Source organism: Cetorhinus maximus, chromosome 30, assembly GCF_964194155.1.
Source record: "Cetorhinus maximus chromosome 30, sCetMax3.hap1.1, whole genome shotgun sequence".
In the NCBI taxonomy this organism is placed as follows: Eukaryota; Metazoa; Chordata; class Chondrichthyes; order Lamniformes; family Cetorhinidae; genus Cetorhinus; species Cetorhinus maximus.
This window is the reverse complement of record NC_135908.1, coordinates 10,669,478-10,693,171: the sequence shown is the minus strand read 5'-3', so window position 1 is coordinate 10,693,171 and position 23,694 is coordinate 10,669,478. Positions and strand designations below refer to the sequence as shown.

Here is a 23,694-nt window from a genome sequence, read left to right as displayed (position 1 = left end):
ACGTTAGTGTGCAAAATTAAAGCACATGGGATTGGGGTAATATATTGGCATGGATTGAGAATTGGTTAGCAGACAGGAAACAGAGAGTAGGAATAAACGGGTCTTTTTTGGAATGGCAGGTGGTAACTAGTGGGGTATGGCAGGAATCAGTGCTTGGACCCCAGCTATTCACAATGTATATATGATTTGGATGAGGGAACCAAATGTAATATTTCCAAGTTTGCTGATGACACCAAACTAGGTGGGAATGTGAGGGTGAAGAGGATGTTAAGAGGCATCAAGGCGATTTAGACAAGTTGAGTGAGTGGGCAAATACATGGCAGATGCAGTATAACATGGATAAGTGTGAAGTTAGCCACTTCAGTAGGAAAAAGAGAATGGCAGAGTATTATTTAAATGGTGATAGATTGGGAAATGTTGATGTACAAAAGGGACCTGGGTGTCCTTGTACACCAATCACTGAAAGTAAGCATGCAGGTGCAGCAAACAGTTAACAAAGGTAATGGTGTGTTGGCCTTCATTGCAAGAGGACTTGAGTACAGGAACAAGGATGTCTTACTGCAGCTATACAGGGCCAAGACCACACCTACAGTAGTGTGTGCAGTTTTGGTCTTACCTAAGAAAGGATATACTTGCCATAGAGGGAGTGCAGCAAAGGTTCACCAAACTGATTCCTGGGATGGCAGGATTGTCGTCTGAGGACAGATTCGGCCAACTAGGCCTGTGTTCACAGGAGTTTAGAAGAATGAGGGAATCTTATTTAAACGTTTAAAATTCTGACAGGGCTGGGCAGACTGGATACAGGGATTATGTTTCCTCTGGCTGGGGGTCTAGAACAAGGGGTCACAATCTCAGGATACAGGGTAGGCCATTTAGAACTGAGATGAAGAGAAACTCCTTCACTCAGAGGGTGGCGAACCTATGGAATTCTCAACCACAGAGGGCTGTGGGGCCAAGTCAATGAATATATTTATGAAGGAAATAGATAGTTTTCTAGACTCTAAAGGCATCAAGCGGTATGGGGAGAGAGTGGGAGTATGGTGTTAAGATAGAGGATCAGTCATGATCATACTGAATGGAGAAGCAGGCTTGAAGGACCGAATGACCTATTCCTGCTTCCATTTTTCTATGAAGTTAAAATATACATTAAAAAAAAAAGAAGAATGGCAGAAGGAACCAAGGAAGAGTTAGCCCGTTCAGCAGTTTGGTCCACACTGCTCTGTGAAAGAGGATTCCAAAGATTAACAACCCTCTGAGGCGAGAAATTCCTCTTCAACTCTGTCTTAAATGGAAAACACCTTATTTTTAAACTGCGCTCCCTAGTTCTAGATTCCCCCACGAGGGGCAACATCCTCTCAGCATCTACCCTGTCAAGCCCTCTGAGAATCTCACATGTTTCAATAAGATCACCTCTCATTCTTCTAAACTCCGATGAGTACAGGCCTAACCCGATCAACCTTTCCCCATAAGACAAAAATGAGGGAAATCTCCTCTGAACTGCCTCCAATGCAACCTTAAGTAAGGTGACCAAAACTGCACTTTAGGTGTGGTCTCAGCAATACCCTGAGGAGCTGTAACAAAATTTCCCTACTTATATACTCTATCCTCCTTGCAATAAAGGCCAACATTCCATCTGCCTTCCAAATGACTTGCTGTGTCTGCATGCTATTTTTTTGTGATTCACAAAAAATGACACCCAATCTCTCTGTACTGCAGCATTCTGTAGTCTTTCAATTTAAATAATATTCTGCTTTACTATTTTTCCTGCCAAACTGGACAACCTCACATTTTCCTATATTATACGCCATCTAATTTTTTTCCCGCTCACTTAACCTACCTATATCCCTTTGCAGACTCTTTGTATCCTCCTCACAACTTGCTTTCCAACCTATCTTTGTATCAGCAGCAAATGTGGCTACAATACAGGCGGACCCTTCATCCATCTCATTAATATAGATCATAAATAGTTGAGGCCCCAACACTGGTCCCTACTGGATTTGCACCATCAATTCATCCATCTTGTTACAAATGCTGTATGCATTCAGATAAAGAAGCCTTTAATTCTGTCTTTTTACCATTTTTCTGTACTCTGACCTTATTTACTAATGTACTCTTCTGTGACCCTTCCTGTCACACTCTAGTTGCCATTCCCTGTATCACTATTCTGCACTATTGCTTCTCTTTGACTTTCCAAGTCTCCCCTCATGTGAATCATCCCCCTCACTATTTAGGTTAAAGCCCTCCCTAGTTAGATGATTCTCCAGTAAATTAGTCTAAGCCTGGTTCAGTTGAAGTCCCTCTCAATGGTACAGCTCCCTCTTTACCCAGTACTGGTGCCAGTCCCCCATGAATCAAAACCCATTCCTCCCACGCCAATCTTTGAGCCATCCATTCAACTCTCTGATCGTATATACCTTATACCAATTTGCTCATGCCTCAGGTAGTAATCCAGATATTACCACCTTTGTAGTTCTGCTTTCTAATTTAGTCCCTAGGGGCTCATACTCAGGATAGGGAAAGCAAATAGAATCAAAAACAGAAAATGCTAGAAAAACTCAGCAGGTCTAGCAGCATGTGTGGAGAGAGAAATAGAGTTAACTTTTCGAGTCCATATGACCCTTTTTCAGGCAACTATGTACCCCAGTTCGAGGTTCCTCCACTAGTGTAAACATCTTCTCAACATCTACCTTGTTAAGCCCCCTCAGAACCTTGTACATTTCAATAAGATCACCCCTCATCCTTCACGTTGAAGGGTCATACAGACTCTTCACAGATGCTGCTAGACCTGCTGAGTTTTTCCAGCATTTTCTGTTTTTGTTTCAGATTTCCAGCATCCGCAGTATTTTGTTTTTATCTTAAGGCAAATGGAATGTTGGCCTTTATTTCAAAAGGGAATGGAGTATAAAAATAGGAAAGTCTTTCTAAAACTTTACAAGGCACTAGTCAGACCACACCTAGAATACTGTGAACGGTTCTGGTCTCCTTATCTAAGGAAAGGTATACTGGCATTGGAGACAGTCCAGAAAAGGTTCACTAGGTTGATCCTGGGTATAAGGGCATATGAAATAGGAGCAGGAGTAGGCTGTTCGGCCCCTCAAGCCTGCCCAGCCATTCAATAAGATCATGGCTTATCTACCCCAGGCCTCGCCTCCTCTTTTGGGCCAGCTCCTCATAGCCCTCAACTCCCCGATATTTCAAAAATCTTTCTACCTCCTCTTTAAATACTTTCAGTGATATAGCCTCCACAACTCTCTGGGGTACAGAATTCCACACATTCACTACTCTTACCCTCAGGGAAGAAATTCCTTCGCAATTCAGTTTTAAATGAGAGCCCCCTTATTCTGTAACTATGTCCTCTAGATCAAGATTCCTCCACTAGCGGAGGCATCTTCTCAACAACTGCCCTGTCAAGCCCCCTCAGAATCTTGTACGTTTCAATAAGATCACCCCTCATTCTTCTAAACTCTAACAAACAAAGGCCTAACCTGTTTAGCCGTTCTTGATAAGTTAACCCCTTCATCCCGGGAATCAGCCGAGTGAATCCCTTCTGAACTACCTCCAATGCCAGTATATCCTTTCTTAAATACAGGGACCAAAATACACAGTACTCCAAGTGCAACCTCACCAACATCCTGTACAGTTGTAACAAGACTTCCTTATTTTTAAACTCCAACCCTCTAGCAATATAGGACAAAATTCCATTTGCCTTCTTAATTACTTGCTGCACCTGCATGCTGGCTTTTTGTATTTCATGCACAAGAACACCCAGGTCCCTCTGTGCTGCACTTTTTTTGGAGTGTCTCTCCATTTAAATAATGGTCTGCCTTTTGATTCTTCCTACCAAAGTGCATGACCTCACACTTTTCTACATTAAACTCCATCTGCTAAGTTTTTGCCCACTCACTCAACCTGTCTATATCACCTTGCAGATTCCTTGTGTCCTCATCACAACATGCCCTCTTACTTATTTTTGTGTTGTCAGCAAATTTGGATACATTACGCTCTGCCCCCTCCTCCATGTCATTGATATAGATAGTAAATAATTGAGGCCCTAGGACTGATCCTTGTGGTACTCCACTAGTTACGTCTTTCCAACCTGGAAAAGGCCCATTAATCCTGTCCCTCTGTCTTGTGTGTGTTAACCATGGAGGGATTTTCTTCTGATGAGAGGCCAAGTAGGTTGGGCCTGTACTCATTAGAGTTTAGAAGAGTGAGAGGCAACCTTATTGAAACATAAAAGATTCTCAGGGGTCTTGACAAGGTAGATGCTGAGTCATTCTTTCCCCTTGTGGGAGAGTCTAGGACCAGAGGGCATAATCTCAAAGTAAGGGGTCACCCATTTAAGACAGAGATAAGGAGGAATTTCTTCTCTCAGAGGGTAGTGAATCTGTGGAATTCTTTACCACAGAGGGCTGTGGAGACTGGGTCGTTAAGTATATTCAAGGCTGAGATAGCCAGATTTTTAATCCGTTATGGGGAAAAGGCAGGAAAGTGGAATTGAGGATTATCAGATCAGCCTTGATCTCTTTGAATGGCGGAGCAGACTCGATGGGCTGAATGGCCTACTTCTGCTCCTACGTCATATGGTCTTATACGTCCTTAGCAGAACCTCTTTCTTAGGTTCATCAATGTCATTGGTACCCAGATGGACCATGACAAGTGGATTCTTCCCCTCCCACTCCAAGTTCCTCTCCAGCTCTAAGGGTCAAGGTAATGTGCTCCAGATTTAAATATACATGGATATTCATTTTAGCCATTATTAATAAATGAGACTTTGATTTTAAATTTCACACATTCTTGGGCAATGCTTCTGCATCAATGATATGCAGTTGGAGACTAGCATGCAGTGCACTTGCTGATGCCTAGGATATCAATGGAAGTTCACAGCTCCAGTGACATCCAGGGTCAGAGTTTTATTTCCCTTTCTCATAGTGGCTATAGGAGGCATTAGAAGTATGGCCCTCCAATGGATCAGATGGAAACCAGCAGCACACTTCCGAAATAAAACAAAGGGTGAAGTGACACAAGTAGGTCATCGCTCTCATCTGGGCTACCGCTCCCAGGGTGTTCAAACAACGATATACAAATGTTTAGAAACAGCAATGCACATCATAAACTAAAATAGGATATGCTGGAAAGACTCAGCAAGTCAGCAGGATCTTTGGCGAGAACAGGATTTAACGGCCCATAACTTCTGGAGGAATGGCAATTAAGTCGAACTGAGCCAGACTCCGGCGGGTGAGATCACTCCAGCATAACAGGTTCCCAAGACCTACAGTCAAGTCCAGGACAGTCAAAGGTAAGTCACACCCCCTTTTTTTAAAATGGAACTAGCTGCTGTAAACCAGGCAAGTTTAAAGGTTCAGCCACTTTGACATCCAGAGAGAAGATAAGTGTATAAAACAAGTGGGTACGATTTGGGAGTGGTGGGGGTAGTGGGAACCCCATGGGAGTTTGGTGGTGGGTGAGACCCATGGGGTAGGGGTAGGGGGAATGGAGGGCAGTGCTATATTTATCCTGAAGCTAGAATTTGGTGCAGAGCAATTGCCCAAAGGGAAGTTGGAACTTCTCAGGCAATTGCCATGCAATCCTTACCTGGGAATTTCCAAAGCGCCACCATCCTCAGATACACTGCCCCGGAGCTTGGAAGTTCCAGGCCAAAGTCTTTCCTGGTATCAACTTGTCCAAAATTGGAGGATATTTTGACAAAGGGCAAAGGGTCCAAACCTTAAATGTTAACTAATTTGTCTCTCCACAGATGCTGTGGATCTGCTGAAAGTTTCCCACATTTTTTTGATTTTGTTTTACATTTCCAGCAGGTGCAGTTTTTGGTTTTTTAGTTTATATTACTGTGTTTTTGATTTAAAAATTGAGAACTTGTCATATATTTAAGATGCATCTGTGCACAAGATATCCAGTTAGTATTGTGAAAAACAAGTCCTTTAACCATATTACCTTGAACAATGTTACCCTGCCTTTCCAAAAATGTTTACTCAAGCTTGTTCATCTGGTTGGACAGTCCTTTTTCTTGCTGTTAGTTAAGTTTCCTGCATTGAATACATGTGTCAGGTTCTTGCCAAAGTTGCTCAGTCACTCAGAGCCCCAGTTAGGCGACTAGCACACAGACACCTTTCTGCCACAATGTGAAATAAACAATTACCAATGTGACATAGCAAAGACAGACTGTTTTGAGTAATGATCTTTTTGATATTAATAGCCCTGTGTATTTACAGAATCTTCTGTTCTATTTTGTAATTGCAGATGTAAGACACTATACTGTAAATAATGCAAGATCTTTAAAATGATTCAAAATACCTGCAGGAATGATAGGTACCTACAGTTAAACCACATTACCTTGAGTAATCTCATCCTGCCTCTGCTCAGACTTGTTCATTTGATTGGACAGTTCTTTTTCTTGCTGCTTGTAGAAGCTTCCTTCATTGAACACATGAGGCAAGTTCCCAGTGTGAACTTGCCTAAGTTGTTCAAAGTCATTCAGCGCTGCACTCAGATCCCAGTTTTTACCTACAAACATAAAATTGTATATTGTTCCTTATTCTCCAAATGTAATTGATATGGTATCCAGAGGGAAAGATAACAGTTAATTTTCCTCTATGCTCCTTTATTTAGGATGCAAACATTTTGGGGACTATATTAGCATTCCTCGCCACTTTGTTAAGATAAATTCAGAAAAGATAAATTCAGAATCAATCACTGCAGAAATGTTTGTTCATTAGGTTTCTAAGCAATCTATATATAATAAATAGTTGGATACACACCCGTTATATATAAACATTAATCAAAAGAATTCTAAAAAGTGTACAACTTATTTTTAAAAAGAAGTGATGATTACAGCTACTCATCAAAGCAAATTAACAGCATCAATATCACTATCAGGCAATGATTCACTGAGCTCAGTGTCAGTTCTGCACAGAACATTTTCCACATGTAGCCTTGGCTCAGTGGTAGCACTCTCGCCTCAGAGAGAGAATGCTGTGGGTTCAAGCCCACTCCAGAGATTTGGGCACATAATCTGGGCTGACATTTCAGTACAGTACTGAGGAAGCTCTGCATTCTGTTGCAGGAATAGAATCATATTGCAAAGGAGGTGGCCAATTGGTCTAATGTGGAGTAACAGCTCTTTGAAAGCTATCCATTTCATGCCATTCCCCTGCTCTTTCCCAATAACCCTGCAAGAATTTCCTTTTCAAGTATATATTCAATTTCCCTTTGGAAGTTATTACTGAATCTGCTTCCACCATCCTTTCAGGCACCACATTCCAGGTCGCAACAGCTCACAGTGCAGAATAATTTCTCCATTTCCCCTTGAGTGCTTTTGCCAATTAACTTAAATGTGTTGTCTTTGGAATGATAGTTGAAACCAAAGCTCTTTCTGTTCTCTCAGATGGATTTTAAAGATTTCATGGGGCTGTTCAAAGGAGAGCAAGAGTTTTCCCATTGTCCTGGCCAATATTCATTCCTGAAATAATAGCACATTATCTGGGTCATTAATCGCATTGCTGTTTGTTGGAACCTTGCTGTGCATAAAATTAGAACAATGACTACACTTCATAAGGATTAATTGGTTGTGAGATAGCCCAAGGTCATGAAAGACATTACATAACTTTTTTTCTTATTGATTCAGAAGGTAGTTCTTCAGTCCATTTGATCTCATTCTTCCAAAATATCAATTCTACAATTTCCCTATTACAGTTTGCTGTTTCTTGCATCAGGTCCACTTTCCTGGCATCAAGCAACTCTTGTGGAAACATGGTCAACTGTTCATCACCACCTATGTAAAGAAATACTTTCTGGCACCTGCCTTAAACTTACTGTTCACAAACTTGAAACTACATCCTCTTATGCATTTGAAATTATGTGTTATCTTGTTCTGACTAGCATTGGCAATATCCTTCAGTTTATGTAATACGTATAATCATGGCTTTTGGTAGTTAAGGCAAGTTTAAGTTTTAAGGCATCAAGCAAAGTTGTTTCTGAAGATAGAGACAATGGGCTGGGTTGCAATTCAGATTGTGGGCGGTGGGGGTGGTGAACCTTGCATTCCCTTTGGCTGTAAGCCTTTACCACATTTATAAGTAGGGAAAAATTCCATTTTAAAATAAACAGCTACAGTTATGTTATCAGTACTTCCATATAATTTCTAAATCATAAAACTGACCTTGCTGTAAAATATCAGTTAATACTTTCTTAAAAATTTAATACCGTGATTAAATTCTAACCTTTAAGCACATCAGCACACAATCTTAACTAAGTTACAATTCATGATAAAAACACAAGAACACAAGAATTAGGAGAAGTAGACCATGTGGCTCCTCAAGCCTGCTCCGCCACTCAATACCTTCATGGCTAACCTTTGTCTTCAACTCCACTTTCTCACCAGCTCCCCACATCCCTTGATTCCCTGAGACCCCAAAAATCTGTCTATTCCAGATTTAAATGTATTCAACAATGGAACATCCACAACCCTCTGGAGTAGAGAAGTCCAAAGATTCACACCCCTTTGAGTGAAGTAACTTCTCATCAATTCAGTCCTAAATGATCGGACCCTTATCCTGCGACTGTGCCCCCATGTTTTAGATTCCCCAACCAGTGGAATAATCTCTCAGCGTCTACCCTATCAGGCCCCTTCAGGATCTTAATAAAACAGGGAAATATCAATTGAAAATTTTACAAGGGAAAAAATTAAGTTCTAAATTTCTCCCATGAAGCCTGTTTAAGGATATAGCAGTCAGCTGTTTATGGAACTACACTGCAAACCCAGTGGTTCTCAGTTTGATCATACCATAAAAGTAGGGAGAATGAATTCAATTAATTGACTGTACTGTAGGCTGGTATCAGAAAAGAAACAATGAAAGTTATTGTAAAATCCTAGTTGATTCAGTAAAGTGCCTCAGGGAAGGGAATTTCTTCACTCAGTCGGACTTGTAACTCGCCATAAGGAAAAAAAAAGCTTAATCTGTAAGTTTAAAATAACTTGAGCACCCTTTAACTTCACTTCAAGATGTAAAAAACATAAAACCAAACACTTTTGAAACAATGTAAATATTTCATAGTTATGACTCCTCATTCCTCGAGATCTGGAGTGCTTGGTGGCACTTTGGTGCCTCCGTGCCTGCCCCCAACTCGATTTCTTGCGCACGGGATCCAACACCAGGGCAGCAGTTGCCCCCCTGGACACACCCCCCCCCCGCCCCCAACAACAGTCACCTCCGTGGCAGAGCGGCACTTCATCCCAGCAACCCCCACCCTGCGCCCCGAAGCCTGCAAAGCAACAGGCGACCTCTGCAGAACGATGCTATCTACTCACCCTCCAGTTCCCCCAAAGTAAAGGCTGCCAAGTGCACGTCACCAGTGTGCTGTTGTGAAACAGGCTGACGTGCTTTCCCGCCGACGTGGACGGACGATCCAGAGGGGGGTCCAAGAGCCTGGCGGGATGGCCTTTTAATGATATGCTAATGTACTACAAAAATCTCTTCGGCGACCATTGGTGGGAAGCACGGCCTGCTGTTGGCAGGCTGAGCAGAGAATTGCAACCTGCCTTCCTGCTGTCATGAAGCCGATCACGCTATATTGTCCGCGCATGCCACCTGTCATGCCCCCTGCCAGCGGGCACAGAAAATTCTATCCAGAGTGTTTTTCTACTTGTGGGGGAAAATTAAAACTGGAGATCAAAGTAAGGTAATCACCAAGAAGTGAAATGGCATATTCAGGAGAAACTTCTTTAACCAGAGAGTGATGAGAATTTGGAACTCACTATCACAGGAATAGATGCATTTAAGGGGAAGCTAGATTAGCATATGAGAGGAAAGGGAACCGAGTTGCTCACAGAGTTAAGTGAGGAAGGATGAAGGAGACTCGAGTGGGGAATAAATGCAGCTTGGGCTGGTTGAAGTAAATGGCTTGTTTCTATGCTGTATAACCTATGTAATTCTACGTAAGAATTGGAGTGGTTCAAGAAGATGCACCACTCTCTTTTCAGGCCAACAAATTTGGTCAATAATGTGGCTTTACCATTGTTCTCCAGATTCCATATAAAAAAATTTAAAACGCAACGAAGCTTCCCTTATCCAACCTTACATGATGCAGAGAGTGGGGGCTCCACAAGTTAACTTATTACTGGGTGGGGGAAAGCAACAAGTATTTTGAAATTATGACCAAATTTAAGGGGAGGCGCTGGCATAGTGGTATCGTCACAGGACTAATAATAGAGACCCAAGGTAATGTTATGGGGACACAAGTTCGAATCCCACCATGGCAGACCACTACCATCTGGGAACCCACAACCACTATCATCTAAAAGGACAAGGGCAGCAGACACATGGTAACACCACCACCTGGAAGTTCCTCTCCAGGCCATTCAGCATCCTGACTTGAAAATGTATCGCCGTTCCTTCACTGTTGCTGGGTCAAAATCCTGGAATACCCTCTGGAGCAGCAGTGTGGGTGTACCTACACCAAAGACTGCAGCAGTTCAAGGCGGCAGTTCAGGACCACCTTCTCAAGAGCAAGTAGGAATGGGCAATAAATACTGGCCTAGCCAGCGACATCCACATCTCATGAATGAATTTTTAAAAACTCTCTTTTATCTTTTAAGTTACATGAACATTCAAGAAATGGTATTAATTTATATTGCTGAGCACTACTTAAAGGATATGCAGAACATGATGCTCAATATTTCACATCAATATGCTGATGCCTCTGCAATTTTAGAGTGAGCAGCGAAGCAGAGAAATAAGGTGTCAGTTTTGAACCCCACACCATGCCAAGTTGGCTGATCTCAGCCAAGGCAACTGAGGACATGAAAACTGGCCTGAGCAACACCGAGTTAGGGGCAGCGGGACGGGTGAGTGCTGAAAACGTTCAGGAATCCATCTTCAGTAGTCCCACTGACTCGTGCTGAAAGGCCCATAAACGTGGATGTTGGAAAAAATCAGTTTTCATCAACACAGAATCAATAGAAAGCCAGCACTTAAAACCCTGCCTTTTCTTATTTTCTCTCAGGATGTGGGCGTCACTGGCTAAGCCAGCATTTGTTGCCCATCCCTAATTGTCCTCGAGAAGGTGGTGATGAGCCACCTTCTTGAGCCACTGCAATCCATGTGCCAGAGGTACACCCACCGTTCTGTTAGGAAGGGAGCTCCAGGAATTTGATCCAGCGACAGTGAAGAAATAGTGATATAGTTTCAAGTCAGGATGGTGAATGACTTGGAGGGGAACTTGCAGCTGGCAGTTCTGCTGCCCTTGTCCTTCTTGGTGGTGGAGATCATGGGTTAGGACGATGCTGTCAAAGATGGCTTGACAAATTGCTGCAGTGCATCTTGTATATGGTACACACTGCTGCCACTGTGCTTCAGTGGTGGAGGGAGTTAATGGTTAAGCTGGTTGATGGGGTGCTAATCAAGCAGGCTGCTTTGTCCTGGACGGTGTTGAGCTTCTTGAGTGTTGTGGGAGCTGCACTGATCCAGGCAAGTGGGGAGTAACACACTCCTGACTTGAGCCTTGTAGATGGTGGACAGGCTTTGGGGAGTCAGGAAGTGAATTACTCGCCACAGAATTCCCAGCCTCTGACCTGATCTTGTAGCCAGTATTTATATGGCTGGTCCAGTTCAGTTTCTGGTCAATGTCAACTCCCCCAAATATTGATACATGAAGGATATTATACATGAAGTTTGGCTGTTGGATCAAGGCACCAGAAAACTGCCAGTGCTTATCGCACCATACAAATGCTGATGCCTTCATGACAGAAGAGCAGAGGGGAAAGCTAAATAAAACAAACAATGCACAATGTTTTAAATAACACATTTCTCATAGTGCTGCATTTTTAAGGTGTCAGGTTATTAGCACTCTGGTTATACAATCCTGATCCACTGAGTTACATTTTATTAGGGACCCAAGGAATTTCATACATGTGTATAAGCTATTATTTAGATGGAGTAGGAACCATCCCAGCACTACTCCTGATCAAAGTTCAATTCTGCTACAATTATTTACAATCTTAAAGTGAATTCAGCTGATGGGAGCATTATAAAGCAAAGGAATTACAAAATTCATTTAGTATGTTTCAAAATAATACAAAGAGTACCAAGAGAAATAGTAGTCATTATTCATTTTCTGTAATCCCTGTTTATAAAAAATAATAATCCAGCATGCATACTGTGGTCAGTCAAAGGATCACTTGCTCCTTTATCACCCATGACCTCACCAGAATGCAGCACAAGCTGTTGTATTGGCTCATTGCAATACTCTCTTTAGTACAAAAAGGATGTCAACAAGTCTTCTATTGCCAAGCCGACGGAGAATGCAGAGTGCTGCAGGTAAATTTGAAGATTGCTAGATGATGACCAATAGCAGCCCAATTTTTTAAATTCTTTCACGGGATCTGTGCATCACTGACTAGGCCAGCATTTATTGACCATCCCTAGTTGCCCTTGAGGTGGCGGTAGTGAACTGCCTTCTTGAACTGCTGCAGTCCATGTGGTGTAGGTACACCCACAGTGCTGTTAGGAAGAGACTTCCAGGATTTTGACCCAGTGACAGTAAATGAACAACAATATAGTTCCAAGCCAGGATGGTATGTGGCTTGGAGGGGAACTTGGGAGTGGTGGTGGTGTTCCCATGCATCTGCTGCTATTGCCCTTCGACATGATAAGAGGTCACAGGTTTGGAAGGTGCTGATGAAGATGCCTTGATGAGTTGCTGAAGTGAGTCTTGTAGATTGCACATATTGCTGCCACTGTACGTTGGTGGTGGAGGGGGTGAATGTTTAAGGTGGTGGATGAGGTGGCAATCAAGCAGATGGCTTTGTCCTGGAGCTCTGAGTGTTGTTGGAGCTGCACTAATCCACGCAAAGGGAGAGTATTCCATTACACTTCTGACTTGTCACCTCCTTGTAGATGGTGGACAGACTTTGAAGAGTCAGGAAGTGAGTTACTTGCCACAGAATTCCCAGCCTCTGATGTGATCTTGTAGCTACACTATTTATATAGCTGGTACAGTTCAGTTTCTGGTCAATGGTAACCCCAAGATTTTGATAGTGGGGGGTTCAGCGATGGAAATGCCATTGAATGTCAAGGGGAGATGGTTGGATTCTCTCCAGTTGGAGATTGTCATTGCCTGACACTTGTGGGGCACAAATGTTACTTGCCACTTAACAGCCTAAACATGAATGTTGTCCAAGTCTTGCTGCTTATGGACACTGACTGCTTCAGCATCTGAGGAATCGTGAAAGGTGAACAGTGTGCAATCATCAGTGAACATTCCCACTTTTGACCTTATGATAAAGGGAAGGTCACTGATGAAACAGCTGTAAGATGTTTGGGCCTGGTACACTACCCTGAGGAACTGAGCAAAGAGGTTGGCAGGAATTTAATGAAGGGCCCTGACATCAAAATACAACTGCATGTTTGGAAACAGATCTCTGCTGTGAAAACATCAATATCACAGAATGGCTACAGCACAGGAGGAGGACATTTAGCCTGTTGTGTCTGTGCCGGTTCTTGGAAGGAGCAATTCACCTATAGCCACTCCCCTTGCCTTCTCCTTGTAACCTTGCACATTCTTCCTTTTCAGATAATAATCCAATTTCCTCTTGAATGTCTCAATTGACCCTACCCCCATCACACTCTCAAGCAGGGCATTCCAGATCCTAACCACTCGCTACATGAAAAAGGTTTTCCTCATTGCTTCTTATGCCAATTACCTCAAATCTGTTCTCTTTTGTTCTTGATTTTTCCACCAATGGGAATAGTTTCTCCCTATCTACTCTGTCCGGACCCCTCATGATTTTGAATACCTCTATCAAAACTCCTCCCAAGTTTATATTCAAGGAGAAACAAGAATGGGACTAAGATTAAGCATCTAATTGAAAAGTTAGATATACAGAGACACAAATTCTGACCATTATGGAGTAAAGCAACTTCAAAGAATAAATTTCTTTTACAATTTTGCAAAATATGAACAATTAGTATAAGTAGCAGTGTTCTGCATTGTAACATGTTAATGCAGCAGTGAAGCAAATTTGCCTTAGTCAACCAGAAAATCATACTGGTTAGGTCAAGAAATTCTAAATTTTAGAAACAATACTGAATATGGCAAAGGGTATTGGAAAAAAAACGCGCATCACAAAAATATTCTACCCTTCTTCAATCAAGATTACATAACATCATGTAACACTTAACAATATTTGTTCTGCAGCATTTAACTCACCTTCCAGCAGGTCTCTTGCCAGACCAGGTTCTGCCCCCGTGGAGCGAACAAAGTCTGACAGGACCGCATCCATATCAAGAGTCATGTGATCATGTAGACGCACTATTTGACCCACAGCTGAACTGGTTTTGGTCGTCAGGCTTTTAGTCGGTCATCTGTTGAAAACAATAAGAAAATAAGAATAGTTGCCAGGGCATATAAAACAAACTTTATATCAATGATCAATCCAGGAAGAGTTCATGGCTACTTCCCACTAATTGCTGCAGTCAGTCAGGGAAGTATCACATCCCTCACAGAATTACTTGCTTGTTTTCTGCTGCTGCAAAGTAATATGAATGCAGCAGCTCACTCCTAACTGTTTTGTACCATCCAGTAGCTGTGAAAGTAACAACCCCACCAGTGTGTGACAATGACTCATATCTTAGGAACCGAAAGAATAAAAGAAAACAATCCACAACTGCAAACAGCATACAACAGAAAGTTAATGACTGTTCCATTTCACTGCAATAAGTAATTAAGAACCAGAATTAAAATCCAAAGCAACACAGCTTCTTAGCCAGTAAAACATGCCTGTATCACACATACAAAGGCAGGAGCTGAAATCTCAACAGAAAATGGTGTAAATATGCAGCAGGTCAGGCAGCATCTGTGGAGGGAGAAACAGAGTTAACGTTTCAGGGCGATGGCGTGGCTCAAGGTCATCAACTTGGAACATTTAACTCTTTCTCTCTCCACTTGCCAGCATTTTCTGTTTCTAGGCCTATATCACATGTTCAGTAATGATGGTTTGTACACTCATCCGCTTAAATAAAGGTATTTGATTGAGCTTGTATTTCAAAAGCAGGATCAACTGCATAATTTGCAAATGAAGCCACCAGTGCTTGACATGAGTCAGTGTCATAGCAGAATAACTTAATGTAATTGATTTTGTTTAGGTAGAACCCTGCAAATTAAATCAAAATTGTGTAAAAATGAATCAAAATGCAAACAAGGTAACTTAATCTCCAAAAACGTGTTATTATATTTAATGAAGGACATTCAAACTTCACTATAGAGAAGTTTGGCGTTGTTGCTCCCAAGTCTGTAATAAGGTTTTATATCATTTCTAAACCTGTTGCTTTTTGTTGGGCTACTGGGAGACTCAGTTGTGCAGGGGAATGTGAAGGGATGCTGCAGAGGCCAAAATTTTTGTGGATGTGATATTCAGAATTCAAGACAAATACTTATTAATGAAAGCTGACCAGATACAAGAAAAAAATGCAGATTAGGAAGAGAAGGGGCAGAGGACAGATTCTTGGTAGATCCTGGAATTGCCAGTGCAGGGGAGGGAAGAGAAAACATTGCTAGAGATGCACATTGGAGAAATGCAGCCATGCAAAGGTGGTCCCCTGGAGCTGTAAAAAGAGAAACATTGGAGGTGGATGGTATAATAATCATAACAACAGCACAAAAAGAGTTAAAGCCCCATAGTCAGTGTCAAAATGATGTCATTCATGACTTTAGCTAGAGTTATTTTAGTGCTGTGTAAAGATTGGAAGTCAGACTGCAGAGACGCAAACAGGAAATTTTAGCGGAGATGGATATGGAGCTCATGTGCAACAACATTTCTTAGGGCCTTGGAAAGAAAGGGGAGATTAGAACTGATACAGTAGCTTGACAGGGCAGATGATGCAAGTGAATTTTTAAGATGATTGATACAGTGCTCGAGAAAAAGGGAACGTTGACAATGTCAGACAGCATATGAAACCAAGAACAGCGGTTGAGTGGAGTGGGATTGAGGCATGGTGTTATCCTTACCATAAACCTTAAGTAACAAATGATTTCAGTGAATCACAGTAGCATTTCACGTGGCCAAGCCAGTTTGGGTGATTCATGACTAGGCCAGTCCTACTACTGGTAAATTCAAATCAATGCCCCTCTGACTTCAGGAAGCAAAAAACAAAAACAGCAGATGTACCAGTATGGGGACCAGGATGGAAGACAGTGCTTGAATTGAAGGACGCAATGGCGTCAAAGACAAAACAAGGTGGTAATTAAGCAGGCTATTACAGCAGAGGTGCAATGAGAAATGGCAGATCAACATCACGGATATGGAAACTTCTAAACAAGTTTTGTGATGGAAATCAGGAATTATTTCCATAGGTGGACAATGAAAAGAAGAGATTGAAGGAAGAGCAGGAGGATATGGTCACAAGAGTAATGAAGGGTTGGACAAAGATTGTCTCAAGTGATTAAAACCTTGGATACAGAGAGCCAGGGCAGTGATGAAGTCAAGGAGGTTCCCAAGTATATGAGTGGTGGAGTTTAGCGGGCGAGGTTGAGGGAGGAAGAGAGGAGGGCGAAGTCAAAACAGAGGAAGCTGATGCAGCTGGATTATGGGTTGAGGATGAGGAGTCACACAGTGCAGAGACTGAGAGAAGAGAGAGAGAGCGGGGGTATGCTGACATCTCAGTACTAAAGCAGGCAAAAAGCTAAGAGGCACTTTTGATAGGAAGAATAGAAAAATATTTCAAAAGAGAAGAAGGTGGTGTGGAAGTAGATCAAGAGGCCAGATTCAGATGTGCTGATGAAGGTCATGTCACCACCATGACAGCTTGGTAAAATGTATTTCCAGGTGGAATGGAGAAAGAGCAGCTGGACAACAGTCATATCTCCGTCAGAGCAAGGGTGTCAACGGAAATATGTGGATTAAGCTGATGAATGGCAAGCATCTTGCTCACAGCTAAATGTATATTCTGGAGAGATATAGGAAAGCAGTGGTAATTTTAGGTTTTCTGACAAGATAGGTTGAAAGGGAAGAGCTGGGAAAGACGAAGGAGGAGTTAGGGAGGTCAGTTTCCAAGGAGCATTCACAGTGACGTGTTGCTGGGAGATAAGTTGGGGCCACGTGAATTGATGCTCTGCAACAGCCACTGATCGGTCCTGGGATGTACCTTCTGAAAAATGCTAAGTACAGTACAGAGAAGAGCTCATTCAGGGGGGGGTCCAACACCAAGACAATGTTATGAAAATAAGAATCGCTGTGGAGTACCGAAGGATGAATGAGGGTATGAGGGAAGAGGGAGGTCATGGTCATGTCGAAAGGGGCACAAAAGGTAGGATAGCTGGATGAAAAGAAGGGGAGGAGAAAGGAAAGTTGAGGCAGGAGGCAATGGTGGAATGAATTCTGGTTGACAACAAGCAATATGGAATGGAATGGAAGGGTTTACAGCAGCCACTAGCCAGTTAAAGGAAAAGCATGGTACTAAGCAAACTTGGCCATTAAATTAGCATTATTGGATACAGATATAACCACATTTGAGGAAATGTACACACCAGAACCAGTTCATATGCGGAGAAGGACAAGAATTATAATCATGTCAGACTACTCCTAGTTTCAGCAACCATAGTAGGTATTTCTTTCACCTGGCAGGTAACGTAAGAAATATAAACACCAAAACGATAGATTTTCCAAGATTCCTAAGTGTTCTACAGTATCCAGCAATTTAACAGGAGATATAACAGCAGATTCAGATCAACAGCTGATAAGTTTGATATGTGATCTTCCTTGATCTAGACACATATGTCCAAGTCTTTTCCATTTACATATGTCCAAGTCTTTTCCATTTACATATGTCCAAGTCTTTTCCATTTACATATGTCCAAGTCTTTTCCATTTACAATTATATAACTTTAAATGAAGGTGGAGGCTTGTGACAGACTACAATCATAGCAAAGACCCAAGTTATGCAACCTCTGAGTATTCAGTCTGTTCCTCTCAACAACCAGACCTTTAGACATACACTGACTGAGGCTGGGTGCCAGAATTGTCAGTTTCAGGACAGCTTTCAGCATTTTACGGAAAATGATAGTGTCTCCAGAAAGTATGAAAAACATACCTGTCTGAGTTCCAACTGCTCTACACTAACATCAGTAGCGCAGTCTCAATCAATGGGTGGGAAACAGATAGCTTTCCGATTAAATCTGGAGTCAGGCAGGGCTGTCCTCTCTCGCCTGTCCTTTTCGTGTGCTGCATAGAACCCTTTGCCGAGTCCATCAGGAAGGATCCGGGCATAAGAGGAGTGACGATCCCAGGCAGTGGAGGCACTCAGGTAAAAGCCTCCCTGTACATGGACGACGTCGCCGTCTTCTGCTCGGATCCGCTGTCGGTGCGCAGACTGATGCACGTCTGCGACCAGTTCGAACTGGCCTCGGGAGCCAAGGTAAATCGTGGGAAGAGCGAGGCCATGTTCTTTGGGAACTGGGCTGACCGATCCTTTGTCCCCTTCACTGTCAGGGCTGACGGCCTGAAGGTGCTGGGGATATGGTTCGGAGGGACCGGGGCATGCGTTAGAAACTGGAAGGAGCGAGTGGCTATGGTGAAAAGGAAACTGGGCATGTGGGAGCGACGCTCCCTCTCCATTGCGGGTAAGAACCTGGTCATCAGGTGTGAGGTACTCTCGCTGTTGCTGTACGTGGCGCAGGTCTGGCCCATTCCACACTCCTGCGCGATGGCGATCACTCGAGCCATCTTCCGCTTTATCTGGAGGTCGAAAATGGATCGTGTCTGCAGGGACGCGATGTACAAGCCTCTAGATAAAGGGGGAAAAAACGTGCCCAACATCGCCCTCATACTGATGGCCACCTTTGTGTGGCTGCATCAAGCGGTGCGTAGACCCTCAGTACGCAAACACCAAGTGTCACTACGTGCTGAGGTTCTACCTGTCCCCGGTGTTGCGAAGGATGGGTCTGGCCACGCTGCCGCGGAACGCTCCAAGTAGTTGGACCGTGCCGTACCACCTGTCCCTGGTGGAAAAATTTATGCAGAAAAACACCTTTGACCACAAGTCCATCAGGCAGTGGTCAGCACGTAACGTCCTAGAGGCCCTGAGGGAAAAGGAGAGGGTGGACCCTGTGGGATGGTTCCCCGAGCAGACTGTCAAAGTCATTTGGCAGAATGCCTCATCGCCAGAACTTTCCAACAAACACCAAGACGTGGCTTGGCTGGTGGTGAGAAAGGCCCTCCCCGTCAGATCCTTCCTACACGCCAGGAGTCTCACCCCCTCTGCACGTTGCCCTCGAGGTGGCTGTGGTGGGGAAGAGACCGTTGTTCACCTCCTTGTGGATTGTGCCTTTGCAAAGAAAGTCTGGAGAGAGACGCAGTGGTTGCTGTCGAGGTTCATCCCGAGCAGTTCTGTGACACAGGACTCTGTGCTCTACGGGCTGTTCCCAGGGACACACACCGAGACAAACATCGACTGCAGCTGGAGGATCATCAACTCGGTGAAAGACGCGCTTTGGTCTGCCCGAAACTTGTTGGTCTTCCAGCACAAAGAGTTGTCCCCGACCGATTGTTGCGGACTGGCACAATCCAAAGTCCAGGACTACGTGCTGAGGGACGCACTAAAGCTTGGGGCAGCTGCCGCAAAGGCGCAATGGGGAAGGGTCGCTGTCTAAGACCTTTCTACCACAGCGCACCGAGAGACTGGGAACTGTTTAGAGCCCCTCGGGCTGTACAGATCAAAATGAAAGGCTGTAAATGATTGTAATATTGTTTGTACTGATGCACCTGGTGATACATTTTGTAAAAGTTTAACCTGGATTGTACCCTTGTAATGTTGTTTTTGAAATGGTTTTGAATGTGATTGAAGATTTTTTATGAATAAAGTATATTTTTACAAAAAAAAACCTGTCTGAGTTAGTAAGGATCTCAGTGACATCATTCGCAGGCATGGGATCAGGTTTCATTTATATGCTGATGACACCCAACTTTGCCTCTAGCGCTTCATTCTATGCTCGACCACAACTGTGCTGTCAGGCTTCCTGTCTGATACAAGTTGTGCATTAGTCCAAATTTCTTCCAACTGAGCAACGGGAAGACCAAATTTGTCATCTTCAATTCCCCCAATGCACTTCACTCTTGTTCTCTCCTCAGCCTAAACCAAGCCATTGAAACCCTTGGCACCCTACACAACACAGAAACGAGTTTTGAACTCCGCATCCTATCCCTCACCAATACCACTTACTTTCATCTCTGCAACATCCAGTGTTTCCACCCCTACATTACATCAATTGCTGTCAAAATTGTAATCTACACTTTGTCGCCTCTGGATTTCTCCAATGTTCTCCTTTCTATCTCACCCTCTGCTTTGAACTTATTCAGAAATTAGCCACCAATCTCTTGCCCCACAATGAATTTTAGTTACCCATCCGCATTTTTGTTAACCTACACTGACTAAGTCCCAATACGATGAATTTAAAATCCTCATTTTTGTCCTCAAATTGATCCACAGTCTTACCCAACCTCACCTCTGCAACCTCCTTATGTCACTATTCAATCCTCCAACTATGGTCCTTTAAGCATTTTTCAACCTTCCCAGCCCACCATTAATGGCAAAGCCTTAATCACCCTCAGCCCTACTCTCTGGAATTCACTCACTAAAACCCTTCCACTATTTTCGCTACTTTCAAATTTTTTTAAACCAAGGTTTAAGTAGCTTTTCCTCTTGTGTCCAGTCCTTTATTCTTATATTATTTTCTTGTATTATTTTCCCCTTGTAAAGCACCCTCAAGACTTTTCTTACATTAAAACTTACATGAATGTTTATTTTCATTGAAACATTAAATTAATGACTTCTTAAGAAAGTGTGTGGGGTCAATATTATGGAATGCTTTGAAGGAAAGGAAATACAGTAGATGTGGCTTATATGGATTTTCAAAACATTGGATAAGGTACCATATAGTAGTATGTTAACATCTTCAATAAACAAACCTACTCTTTCAAGCCTCTCAACAGTTATCTTAGCTGTGATTTTGACTTAATAACAGGAATCCGTCTGGTGTCTTTTTAAAACCTACCTCTTCCACCAACCCTCCTGAAAATTGGTTCCGTAAGTCTATTTCACTCTAAAAATGGAGGCACTACAAAAGCGATTTACTCAAATATTATGAGGGATGAGGGACTTTCGTTATGGAGAAATTGGAAAAGCTGTGGTGGTTCTCTGCAGAGCAGAAAAAGTTAATGGAGGTGTTCAAAATGATGAAGGGTTTGATAGCGTAAATGAGGAGAAACTGTTTTCACTGGCAGGAGGGGTGGTAACCAGAGGACAGTTTTAAGGTATTTAGCAAAAAAGCCAGAGTGGGGAGAGAAGAAGCATTTTTTTCACAGCAAATTATGATCTGGAATGCACAGGCTGAAAGGGTGGTGAAAGCAGATTCAATAATAACTTTCAAAAGGGACTTGGACATAATTTGAAAAGGAAAAACTAGCAGGGATATGGGGAAAGAACTGGCGGACTGGAGGACATTTTCAAAGGACCATTGTAAGGTACAATGGGCCAAATGGTCCTCTTTAGTGCTGTAAAATTCTATGAATATGGTGAACGTTGTCGCAGAAGATCCACTAATCTATACGGAATGTCAAGGCTCCATAGCCAAATAGCGTTACTGCATTCTCAAGAACACATACTAATTTATCAATGGCTGATTCTATCATCCCTCTACCTATAGAAAATGCTAGTATCAACAAACAAGTCTTCACTTCAATGCTTTTATTATTACTGTCAGGTAATTTCAATAGATAACAAAAATACATGAAATATAATAAGTTTAATGTCAGGGTTTGATCTGTAGAAATGTCTTCTACACACCAATTAAGTGTTTATTCAGTGCAGGAGCTATTTACTACCCTTCAATGTAGATAGCTTAAATAAAGACCAGTGGGAAAACTTAGTGTGGGAGTGGGGCAACCTTGCAAGCATAAATAGATGCAAGGTTTAACTCCTTCCTCAACACAATTATGGACTGAGCATTGCTCCTGATGCAATTTAGTTACATTTCTGTTTGACCGAGCTGGAAAATGCCATATTTACCAGATAACAGCAATCAAGAAAATATTCCATTACTCACTCAGGCAGCTTCTGTTTGAAAGGAACCTTCATCATAATCTGACTATCCTAGCTGTGAAAATTGTTAGGACTTCTGAAATGATTCTGTATGATCGACCATACATAAGAATTAGGAACCTAGAAAGAGGAGCATGTCTTTCAGCCCCTTCAGTCTATTCCACCATTCACTGATATCATAGCTGATCTGTGATCTACCTCCATATACATGCTTTTGCCCCAGATCCCGTCATATCTTATGTTAAATAAAAACCTACCAATCTCACATTTAAAATTAACAACTGATCCAGCATCAATTGCTATTTATAAAAAAGTCCAAACTTCTACTACCCGTTGCATGAAAAAGTATTTCCTAACAGCGCTGTGGGTGTACCTACACCACATGGACTGCAGCAGTTCAAGAAGGTGGCTCCACCATCTTCTCGGGGCAATTAGGGATGGGCAATAAATGCTGGCCTAGCCAGCAACTCTCTCATCCTGTGAAAGAATAAATTTTAAAAATTTAACTCCTTGAAAAGTCTGGCTCCAATTGTTAGACGACGTCCCTTCATCCTAAGCTCTCCACCTAGCACAAATAGATTCTCTCCATCTGTTCAACCTAATATCTTGAAAGCTTTGATCAGGGAACCCATTAACATTCGAAATTCCAGGAAACACAACCAATGTTCCTTCTAATTTCTCTTTGCAGTGTACAGCCAGATTGTTGCACTGCTTGGTCCCTTCAAGGTCACTGTGCAACCACACATGTGTAAATCTTAAAAGAATTGGGCACGGCCTGCTCTCTGCTTGATATATTGTAGATTGCTGCATGTTCAGACATCCACATAGCGAAGAGGGAATACTGAGGTGTTTTATGTTTATTCGCTTCAATAGCCAAGTGTGACTGCTGTTCTACATCTACAGGGATATATTTCAAATTAACTCAGTGCACTTATATTCAGCCCAACCTCATGATTCAGTGGAGTTGAATAAAACACTGCACTTACTGTTGGAAAGTGCTCCAAATCTGGGTCACTGCAAGGTACAGGAAGGTGCCCTTATGAACATTGTAAAGCCAGTTCTTCTGCACACACTTTCATTGACAGTTTCGATTTGGTCCATATCCTTAAAAGCTGAAGGAAATAGTTAGAGGACTGCTTAGCTTTCAAAAAGATCCTTAATAAACATTGCACCAAAGATATTCTACTGAAATACAACTTCTGTTTCACAAAATCAAAACTTCAAACTAACCTATGCAATGTTTTTAGCATCATAATTGCTTCAAAGGCACAGTCTTTGAGATTATTCAGCTGTGCAGAATCTGGGAAGATTAAATTTAAACATGTATATTAGACATACATACATCCTAAACTTATATGAAAGTTATGAACAGAAACACAATTTATGATAGATTACATCTGATTAGTTCACACATCTACACGTTAATATTGGAACAAAAAATGACTGGTCATACTTTCAAAGCAGTAAATAATTGCAACCTTAGCAACAAATATAGAGGAAAAATTAGTCATTCTAGTGAGGTAGATTATTAAGGTATGTACAGACAATGCCTTTTTCATCCCTATTCTCATGTACATATTGTCAT

General features: G+C 42.4%; 1 protein-coding gene across 4 annotated transcripts in view; it reads right to left on the bottom strand.

Annotated features, from left to right (window-relative positions):
• The window catches only part of otud7a (OTU deubiquitinase 7A), a 143,175-nt gene that overhangs the window by 58,917 nt on the left and 60,564 nt on the right, over positions 1 to 23,694 (bottom strand). For 2 of the 4 annotated variants that reach the window (XM_078532437.1, XM_078532439.1), the window contains 5 exons: positions 23,340 to 23,409; positions 23,096 to 23,221; positions 19,895 to 20,032; positions 14,227 to 14,381; positions 6,355 to 6,525 (listed from right to left, as the gene is read on the bottom strand). In XM_078532437.1, coding sequence (XP_078388563.1) covers positions 6,355 to 6,525; positions 14,227 to 14,311 — 256 coding nt within the window. In that variant the 5' untranslated portion in view covers positions 14,312 to 14,381; positions 19,895 to 20,032; positions 23,096 to 23,221; positions 23,340 to 23,409. The remainder of the gene's footprint in view (positions 1 to 6,354; positions 6,526 to 14,226; positions 14,382 to 19,894; positions 20,033 to 23,095; positions 23,222 to 23,339; positions 23,410 to 23,694) is intronic. The other 2 variants (XM_078532438.1, XM_078532441.1) reach the window with 2 other exon arrangements.